At 41.2% G+C, this 11,259-nt stretch overlaps 1 protein-coding gene across 1 annotated transcript; it reads right to left on the reverse strand.

Moving 5' to 3' along the window:
* Positions 1-223: 223 nt before the first annotated feature.
* SARC_08826 (hypothetical protein) lies at positions 224-10,918 on the reverse strand (the record flags this gene model as incomplete). Its single annotated transcript, XM_014297182.1, has 16 exons — positions 224-647; positions 1,033-1,191; positions 1,571-1,715; positions 2,066-2,196; positions 2,532-2,778; positions 3,303-3,513; positions 4,040-4,185; positions 4,590-5,587; positions 6,232-6,281; positions 6,654-7,026; positions 7,379-7,470; positions 7,994-8,213; positions 8,930-9,079; positions 9,550-9,655; positions 10,061-10,220; positions 10,759-10,918. The coding sequence occupies 16 exons, from the start codon at positions 10,916-10,918 to the stop codon at positions 564-566; spliced, it is 3,432 nt and encodes a 1,143-aa protein (XP_014152657.1). The 3' UTR covers positions 224-563.
* Between the last annotated feature and the right edge of the window lie 341 nt (positions 10,919-11,259).

The raw sequence follows: 11,259 nt of genomic DNA on the forward strand, positions 1-11,259 counted from the left end.
TTTCAGTCCCCATGTCGGAGACATGTTTTACTTTTATAAAAAAACTACTTCAATAATTTCCTTTTTCGAATTTTCTGAGACCATTATATGCATAAACACATATACATATACCTATGCATATACACATACAGTTACATATACACATACCGAGTACAGTAAATAATCTGTTGCGAGACTTCTTTCCTAATTTGCAGAAGGTTATACTTCAATTTTTTTTCGAGTCCAGTATTTTTTAATATCTTTTCTACTGTCTGCAGCAATGAATCTTTTTTTGTCTGCTTCAGTAATCATTTTCTTTAGTCTTCGTTTATTGTTGTCAAGAATTCATGGTTGTGTCTGGTGAACTGAAGTAGATGCAGTCCTTCTTATAGTAGTCTTTTTTTCTTGCTTTAAAAGTCTTTTTTTTTGTCCGCTAATCTCGTAGATTTCTCGCGAGGAAAAGACTAAGCTCGTTCGTGTGCAATTCACATCTTGGCCACATCCTTGAACCTTAGTACTCGTTCCGTAGTCTCGCCTCTGGAACTGTTTTCGTAGTCAATTTTACAGCCTTCTCTTATCCATTCTTACTGCTGGCGTCTACGTGACGACTGTCGACCGTACAATAGGATGTTACACTTGGCTAACCATGCATCGCGCAGCTGCTGACACTGCAAACGGATTGTAGAATTGAAATTAAAGTTGAGAAATAGCACACACATACACACCCATCATAATTGGGCAATACGAATATATTGTTTTGTGAAGAGTTCAGAAGTAGTACACATGAAACTCGAAATACAATCATATGGAAAGTTGAGAAGAACATTCATAAACAGATTTGGTCCACGCGCCTCTACACTCATCTCATGGATGTATACTTCAAAAACATGCAACTAATCCGAGATCACAGTGTATTTTAATACACAACCAAAGGATGCATCGAATGTATACACCGAAATGTACTGATACTTACGTAAACATAGCGTTACGAAATGTACAGATACTTACGTAAACATAGCGTGACGAAATGTACAGATACTTATGTAAACATACCGTCACGCAGATCGGTGAGTCGAGCTCGTTGAACAAGAAGCAATTGGTGAACACCAGAGTGCAATCAGACATGTACTCATTCATAGTCACAGTCTGTGAGTTCAGCGCGTCTCTTATAGAACCGAAGTCCATGGCTTCCGTAATTTTCTCGTAGTACCCCTGCGAGAAATATTGTAAATGGATATAAACAAAATCAAACCTATAATTCGGTATAGAGCACACAAACGAAAGAAAGAGAGAAACACCACGTTTGATGTGCTGAAAATAGCAATACATAAACATACGATATAGACATGGATAATGAATAATGAATAATGGATATATATATATATATATTCGTGTACGTACATATATATACTTGATATATATCCACTCACGTACTTAATTAGACATACTAGTTTATGTATATAAACAAAATTAACCCTATAGTTCGGTATAGAGCACACAAACGAAATAAAGAGAGAAACACCACGTTTGATGTGCTGAAAATTGCAATACATATACATATACATACGTACATATATATCCACTCACGTACCTCTATATGCTGTGGGACTGGCACGTTGAACATGGACGCGTATTCGGAGGTCATGATACCCGCGTGTAACTTGCGTATATCTGCCAACTGTACAGGCACCTTAGGAGTACCCGACTCATCCATAGCCTTTTCAACTTGTTTCAGCCTGTTGGTGTATCGAGAGATGAGAAAACTTTGGCATGGACATGTGATTACATGTGTGGCATGGGGAGATGAGAAAACTTTGATATGCATGTGTGTGTGTGTATGCCTATATCGTATCCAACTCACTATTGAGCTCGTGGAAATATCTAATCACGGCTTAAATATGTATGAGCCTACAGGTAAAATCTTTAGGTGGCGATACCTGATTAGAAGTATTTTAAATCCGTACTATCAGAAGTACAATATTCACGGCTGTCACATATCAAGCTGCAATATACATAAGAAATTTAACCAATGTGCCATATGACCACACCAGATAATCACTCATAGTGTAGTGTGTCCTCCACATACCGCTCACGGTAGCAGATCTGTAGGAGCTGTGCCTGCTCAACGATGTTGCTGTTTTTCAGATTGTAGCTTACACAGTTGCTGATAGACAACTCCATCAGCGATGCATATTGCTGAAGGTTCTTGATCATACCCTGTGCGTTTGTTATGTAGCATGTAGGTGTGAGTGGGTACACAAAAACACAAAAACACACACATATATATATATACATACATTTATCTATATATCCATATATATCGATACATATTTATATATATCGATATTATACGCATATACACCATTCGAAGACATTTACGAACGTGTATCTCATGCAAGTGTATAAGCATATAAAATAAACACAACTACAAATAGCCTCAATCAGGCGCATATGCATGTATGAGTACACACAACCCCAAAATTTATACTATACAATTGAACAGCTGCAAGCACAATCAATTAAACACGTCATTAAGCGCAGCGCACACATACGTCAGCAATGCAGATTCCCAGATTGTGCAAGTCCATGGGCTTTAAGATGGTGGCTAGGTAACGCTGTAGCTCCTTCTGTTTGAACCCGGGCAGTCTGAGGGTCTCAAACACCGGCCGACTGAAGTGTACGGCGGTATGGGGTGTGGTGATGAGCTCTGCGTGTAGTAATCCCAACTGTTCCATGGCTCGTGCAGAGAGCGGCGCGTCCGATAGGGTCTGAGAGAATTCGTTGGCGTGAATATTGTCCCTGTGGGTGGGAGGTGGGCCGGCAAGGAAGAAAGACATGGCGAAGTGACTTAGATATTAATATGTACGTGTTGGAGTGCTTGATATCATATGCATAGTATTAACGGCTAATAATAATAAGGAAGAAACGTATTAACGCGGCTAATAATAAAAAGGATGAAACATATTAACGCGGCTAGCACAGAGAGGAGTGGAAAATAGCAACAGCATGTGTGCTCTAGACCCCAGAAACACATAACTTAACAAGAAGCTGCTCTAGCACTTGGATACAGGTATGTCGACGAGAGATATACTCTTGACCATAAATACAGATATAACAAAATAAAAGGACACAGACAACTAAAGTAGACTCTGAAAACATGGTTCAGAAATAGATATGTGCTAAAATCAGGCTTAAAGGTAATAGGATATGAACAAAAATATTGATCGCAGCATTCGGATTTATATCAACTATTAAAACACAGAGGCACTAGAATTGTCAGTCAAACCAATGGCACATGTAGACAATTGACCACGTGCACATACGTGGCTCCTAGTTCGATGTAATCCTTGTGGTTGTCCCAGAGCACCTTCAGATGGGCCGTGAAGACAGATTCGAGGTGCTGTGCTGCTTTGTACACGTCCGACTCTATTTTATTGTACGCCTTGGCATTGTTAAACACCAGACAGACATCTCGGATGTAGAAACTTGGCCTATTCGTGTATGCGCCCTCCTTCGCATTGTCTCGAATGGTGCCTGTTGAGAGAGATGGACGTGGAAATGAATGAGACGGATGACTTGAAATACAGACGCTAGTTATCAATGCAAGCATGGAATCTAAACAGGGGGATGCATAATATATATACATATATACATACATACATACATATATATATATATATACATACATACATACATACATACACACACGTACATCTATATATATACATACACATAAACAACGAAATTGCAGTATCTGTCCACACAGAGCAATCTATACTCGTTTATTACTCTCAACATCTACATAACCCTATTGCAACTTCTACTATCGAGCTTACATGCATCGCATTAGTAACTACAAATTTCCTTGCTTGATACAATTGTTATACAAATAGATATATGTATTTATGTATATAAGCATGTATGCATGCATATATATATATATATATATATGTATATGTATGTGTATATGTATATGTACACACACATATATATATACACACGCATACATTTATATATATATATATATAAATATACATACATACATACAAATATAACATACCTAAGTCCATGGGGTTCTGTATCGTGCTATAATAGTCGGGGAAAAAGTTGATATTCACTGGGTCGCCGAAGTATTCACGTGCATCGAGGCAGTTCCACAGCACAGGTTGTATGGCGACTAGCGCCCTCAGCGGCATGTTATCCCACCTGCCATGCGTTATATATGCAGCGTGTATGTTCAGCGTTTGTGTGGCGAATACGGTTTGTGGTGGGTATGTAGTCATTTAAACCGTCCATCTGATGTGTAGTATATGCACTATAATTCTTAGTTTCCGCTATGTCTTGCTTGTTGAATCTCAACTACACATATTACAAAAAACGGTACGAACGGACTATTCACAAACACAAACCATTGAACGCTCAATGTGCATACGCACTATATAAACACGCTATTCAAATACAATTGCTAATTGCTAGTTGCAGGTCATGACTAGAAACAAGAACTCCTGTGCACTTTATCATACGGTCCAGCCACACCCTGAACTTAACACCAACCAAAAACAAGCCCCAAACACATACTACCCGCACACACGCACTACAGATACATTTACCATTCGCTACCAGCATCAGGTTGCACCCCATTACTGGCAAACAAGCCGTCGTCGTCTACGCCGTTCTTCTTTCTGCCTCCCCTGTGATGCGTATCGTACGGCTGCACACTCACAGACGCCCGAGAGCGTGGAGTGCCCTTCAGCACTGCTTTAACGCTTTTGATCGCCACACGCGGCTGTCTTCCCCCCTGTGTGTGTGAGGTTCCTTCTGGTGTGGGTATATTCATGTCGCCGTTCACATGCTCACGCCCATCTCCTCGTCCCATCGGCACGGGCGTGCGTTTTCGTTGAGGGGTTTGCGTGATTTTTCCTTTGCCCTTTGGTACAGAACTTCCAAAGGAGGCCCTCTCCCCTTCCCCCTCGCTATCCGTCATACCCGTCTCCCCATCTGACGCATTCGGTTCGCTGTCAGGTTCGACACTGGGTTGTTCCCGGTAGTTCATCCCCACGGCCGCAGCCCTGCCCGAGCCTGCACCGGTACCTACGCCTGCGCTATTAATAGAACCCCTGTGTGGCACAACCTCTCGGTCCATCCCCTGGTCACTATCACTACCACTCCCGGCCAGTGCCTGGCTGTTCTGTGACGTGTACCGTGTTCGTGCCCGTTTGCCCTTCGACCGCCCTTGGGAGGAGCCTTCGCCCGCGTCTGCACTCGCGTCTGAGTCCCCATCCACAGCGTAGCTTTCCACACGGCGGCGCTTTGCGGCACCCCTCTGGTTCTTTCTGAGGGGGTTGTTAGTCTGTGCCGGTCTACCACGCCGGGGCTTAACTGCAATATCTGAGTAGGCAATCACATCGTCGCCACTGCCACTGCCATTGGTATTGGCATTGGCATTAGTATTGTTGTGACTATCTTTGTCGTTATTGTTGTAGGTATTATTATTGTTATCGTCACAGTCGTTGTTGGTATCATCGGCTGATTCGCTGTCACTGGAGAGTACAGGCCTCTTTCCCCTAGCCCGCGAGGTAGTACGGCGAGTGCGTGATGGTTGCCGTGCCTGTGTATGTATGTGGGACGATTGGGTATATTGAGTAGCATGCGAAGAGTGTGGTGTATACTTGTTTTGTGTGTGCCTGTGTATGTATGTGGGACGATTGGATATATTGAGAAGCATGCGTAGAGTGTGGTGTACACTCGTTTTGTGCCTTTGCTGGGGTGATACAATACATTTGAGAAAGTTTACGTTGAAAGCGTTACTTAATTAGACTTTCCTAAGGCAACAAATAGTTGTACACTCAGGAACTCATATGTACTTATGCGTGCTGTGCATTCGGCAATATATACACTTGTAAAGGTATACAAATATACATTTAGTGTGTTAGTATATTGATATAAGTATTGACGTATAACTGGCCATCATGTGTGCTAGTAAGTTGTGAATGTGTGTGTGAGTGTGCGCGTCCTCGTACTTTTTTTTCGCCGCTAGTGTTTGCGAGAAGGGTCGGCGTGCAGGAAATCAACGGGTGTGATAACATATACCGTCCTACATGTATATTCACCAATAAGATATATGACCATATACGCATACATAATAGCGCAAACTATGTATTAATATACAAGAATACACACATATGTATAGATATGTCGTACGAGTGCACACATTTATGTGTGTATACACCTACTATAAGCACACCTACACACCTTTGATCGGCTTGCCGACGAAGCTCGTTTACGTCCGCGCCTATTGGGCACTATAAAGGTAGCCAAGCATATGTTATGAATTAGTTTATGTATGTGACAAGCGTGTGTACAATTTAATTTTAAATATCAGACTGGGAGGTCACAGTAGACACGCATACACAGGAATAAATACAAATACAAAGTCAAAATACGTATGCATACACATACACACATAAAATATATACATTTATACACACACATATATATATATACACATACATACATAATATACATAAATACATACATACATATATATATATATATATATATATATACATACATACACACTCACATATATATATATATTACGAATATTTGAAAATACACGCATACACAAGCATAAACAGATATATACACGTGTATACAAATACTCATGCACTTACCTCCAAAGTCTGAGTCTGACCCATCGCCAGAATCAGTATCGCTCGATGGCGGAGTATCATTGTCGTCTGAAATGTCGGATTCTACAGCTCGTTTACCTCTCCCAGTACCATTAACACCTCGCGATAACCTCTTTTTGGATTTATATTTGGGGTTGGGTTGGGGGTTGGCGCCAGTTTTGGATCCGACTCTGGCTTTTGATGTGGCCTTGCGTTTACCTGTGCTGGCGATTTTCTTCCTGCCCCGGGTGCGGGTCGCTTTGGGGTATTCCAAATCCGACAAATCCGACGAGAAATTGGACTCAGTGTCGGATTCTGACACATCAGTTTCGGACTCCTCCGACGAGGTGACATGATAGGCATCACTGCTTGAAGGCTGTGTAGTTTAATTTGGAGAACGATGAACGATATGTTTGAAAATAGGTTAAAATTTCAGATGACAGTAGAATATATAGGGAAGTGCGCATAAACTAACCGGGAATCCGAATGATTATTATGATCGGATAGCGTGCCTAGCAGGCTCACTAACTTTAAAGTATGCGCCTATATACATGTAGATCTTAGACATTGAAATATTATGAAGATAAAAATATATATTGGTAAAAACATATTCGTAATAGCAGATATCTCATACACAACACATGTCAATTTATAAACAATTATCCTTAGAAGCTAGGCGTCCATACAAACAAACACACACACACACACACACGCACACGCACACATACCGCATTCGTGACCACTTCGGGGGCATCGACATCGATTGTGTCATCATCAGCGTCTATGTAGACAGTATTGTTGCGCCTTCTGGCGGAGGTTCCTGTGATAAAACGGTTGATCAGGTATCAGATAAGGATTTCAATGGGGCGTGTGTGCTTGGCATACATACTCGCATACATAAGACAAACAGCATCATTATCGGCATCAATACAGACGGTGCTGGTGAAAGGGAATGCGAGAAAAACATTACAGTGAGGTGTGTACGCTATCTGTGGTACGCATTCATAAGACCTCGCTGAAACAAGATACACAGAACCAACTATTGTAAGTTAAACATATCAGCAGTATAAAATACACACGTGCACAAAAACATACTCCGATACACACATATGCGTACACACACACCTCTTTGGTACATTCGCTGTAGTTATGTTTGCTTACCATTGGCAGCCGGCGATCTCCGTGACGGAGCACGTCTGTTGGCAGCCCAACGATCGTTCGCTGATGATACCTACCCAGACACAGATACATAGGACTACTTCATAGCACACACACACCAGGCATCATACACCGGAACATAAATGTATACACATACATACGCTGACACAACTACGTATGCGTACCATTCCCAGCCGGCGATCTTCCGGAGCGGTCCAAGGGAGGGGCGCGTCTGTTGGCGGCCAAACGATCGTTCGCTGAGGTACTCAGAATAACTGCCGTGCTCGCGCTAACCTTGTTCTCCTGCTCTTTCTTCCGCCTGCGATTCATTTCACGTTTATACGCACTGTTTCGAGCACGCGACTGAGCCAGCTTACGCTCCTGTTCCTGCTGACCGAGCGCCACCTGTATGAGAGGTTTAGTGATTAGGGATTAGGGTTGTGTATTAATAATTTTTGTAAAAGGTTTAACACCGGGTATATTATGAAGAGATGTAAAGCGGGATTTCTAAACAGTCTCTTAAAAAAGAAGACTATAGTTATTATAGTTCCTCATTAGCGACAACTCCGCTCGTGCTCTTGAATAACTACTGCATTCATTCAGAAATTTAGAAACTTTCGGGATAAGGACCTAAAAATAATATTTAAACTCTCGAGTTCAGGGTTTATATTTATCCTGAAAAGACTATACAAACTCATGGTCCACTTCTCTTTGGAATTTAGATACTTTCGGGGTAAGGACCTGAAATCAATATTCAAACTCTCAAGTTCAGGGTTTATATTGATCCTGAAAAGACTATACAAACGTATTGTACTCTTCGACCTAGCGTGTCCTGCAGGTGTTGTCATGGGTTGGACCGCAGACATTCATAGGAACAGTCCAAATAAGCATATGCGCCATACTGGGTGAATCGTAGTACTCTGATATGTAACATTAACGAGAGACTACACTATCACGCAAGACATGTTATCTTGATGTTCGGTATATTTCGCTGACAGCGATTAATAGTACGGTGTGCCAGTGTCGGCTGAATTCTTACAAAGCTAAACGCGCCACTCCAATATAGATAGATATACATTACACACAATGATAAACATGAGTGAAGGTTCGAAATGACATACTATCTTAGTACTGACTTTGGTCCGTTTCGATAGTTGATACGCAAGATTGCTCTCTTCCGCTTTAGCGAGTTCATCACCATGCCTCACATACTCTTCCACCGCACGCCTCGGCTGTACTGGCCAGTAGTTGCAGTACTCTTCTTCCGTTAGCTGGATAGAATGAACCCAACGTATGCATACGATCAGAAGAGAAGGAAACACATCGCCCGATATATAGAATAATGAAGTGACAGACGAACAGATTATATATAGGATCTATAAGCCAACAAGCGAACAGATTGTATATAGGATCTTCAACAAGTGAACAGATTGTATATAGGATATATAAGTCAACAAGCGAACAGATTGTATATAGGATCTATAAGTCAACAAGCGAACATACAGTTTTGCGTGAGACTGGAAACGAAAGGGCTGCAAAGCGGCAGATAAGCCTACTGTTGACGACGCACACAGTGCAATCGATCGGTGATTGTATTGGTCAATGACAACATAACCATTAAAACAAACATAAAATGTATAAATATATACATACAATGCTATAACAATCAAGTTCGTAGAACGTAAACATAAACACACACACACACTATATATATATAAATTTGAGAGTTAACCAAACACACCTGCTCCGCATAGGGGATGCCCGCCAGAGAGCACACTCGGCGATCCGGGCAGGCCATAATGGGCACATTCAGCTGCGAGTCCATGACAACACCATTGACCACACATCTGTTGGGGAATACGAGGATTGCATTGAAATGGGTAAGTAGGATTCTTATTACCTCTATACAAGCACGTGTCTATGTATTCACTACACGTACATCGGAGGAAAGAGGATACAGGATGGCAAGATATGCCTCTTTGCGAACAGGAAAGATACCGTCGCAATACAGACACAGAAATATAGGTTCAGTAGAAGAAAAACCCATTTCTTGCATACTTTGTGCATGTCAACTCGCATGCAAGAACAAAGGAAAACTGAATAAATATATATACATATATATATATGAGACACATAGATACATACATATACATACATAAATACATACATAAACACGTACATTCCAAGGTATATATATGTATATATATATATATACATATACATATATTCATATTCATCAATATCCTACATACACAGGGTAGTCACTACGGCTGTCTCTCTCATCGAATTGTTGTTCTTTTGGCTCAACCTTCTTTCCTCTGATCTCGGGTGCTATGACTGACACATTGCCAAACGAGTCCGTGATGGCAATGCACAGCCCATCGGGCGAGAATCGTCCGTCTGTGATCCCGTCTGTATAGGATCGAAAAAGCAGATGAGAATATGGAAGAGTCGTAAAATATGAATTCAGGTAACAGATAAGTATGATAGTTCGTATATATATATATATTGATACACTCGTACACACACACACACACACATACATAAATACACACACACACATAAATACAAACACATACACATGCACACCACACACACACATATATATACAAATATAAATATATTTATACATTCACAAATACACATATTGACACATGCGGTTCTGAAATCTGAATCATTGCGCGCTTAATTGGTGCTTAAGTAAGGACAAAACTACAGTCTTGTTTACATGTACACATATATATGTCTATGAACATCTGAAAATAAAGAGGTATCGAAACAAACTTGTACATTATCTGAATGTGTAGGGCCAGTGATGAATCCTATATTAAAATTAAGTACATTTGAGCTTAATCAGACAATGTACAGATAAAGTACATACGTGGGCACAGATAAAGTACATATGTGGGTACAGATAAAGTACATACTTGTGTACAGATAAAGTACGTACGTGTATTCATAGTGTAGGGATCGTGGTTCCAGATCATTTTTAGGCAAGTGCCTTCGATGATGTCCCACAAGATCAGGCGACCGTCGTGCCCTCCAGACAATACCACACTCGGGTCTGTGGGGTGCGGCTGTATGGGATACATTGGCGTACAGCGAATCATGGTAAGTCGGATTGCCGTATATAGACACCGGTATATACGATTATCGGGATGCTATAGAGATACATAGTCGTCCGTGAGACTACAATACGTTTCCGTACCAACAGCAAGGTATAGACGATTGACGGGTCAGGCTGTATGAGACAATGCTGTATAGACAGAGACCACGGGGGTTCATATGATTGTCGTTAAAACGGGTAAGGGTATGAAGAATTGACAGGCGAGACTGGGCGGGACACATTCCTACATACCGGTTGTCCATATTATAAACGTATAAACGGTAAGGGATAAACGGCTAACAGGTGAGCTGTATGCGACACATTCCTACATAAGATCACGGTTGT

Source organism: Sphaeroforma arctica (assembly GCF_001186125.1).
Source record: "Sphaeroforma arctica JP610 unplaced genomic scaffold supercont1.834, whole genome shotgun sequence".
NCBI classification, from domain to species: Eukaryota; class Ichthyosporea; order Ichthyophonida; genus Sphaeroforma; species Sphaeroforma arctica.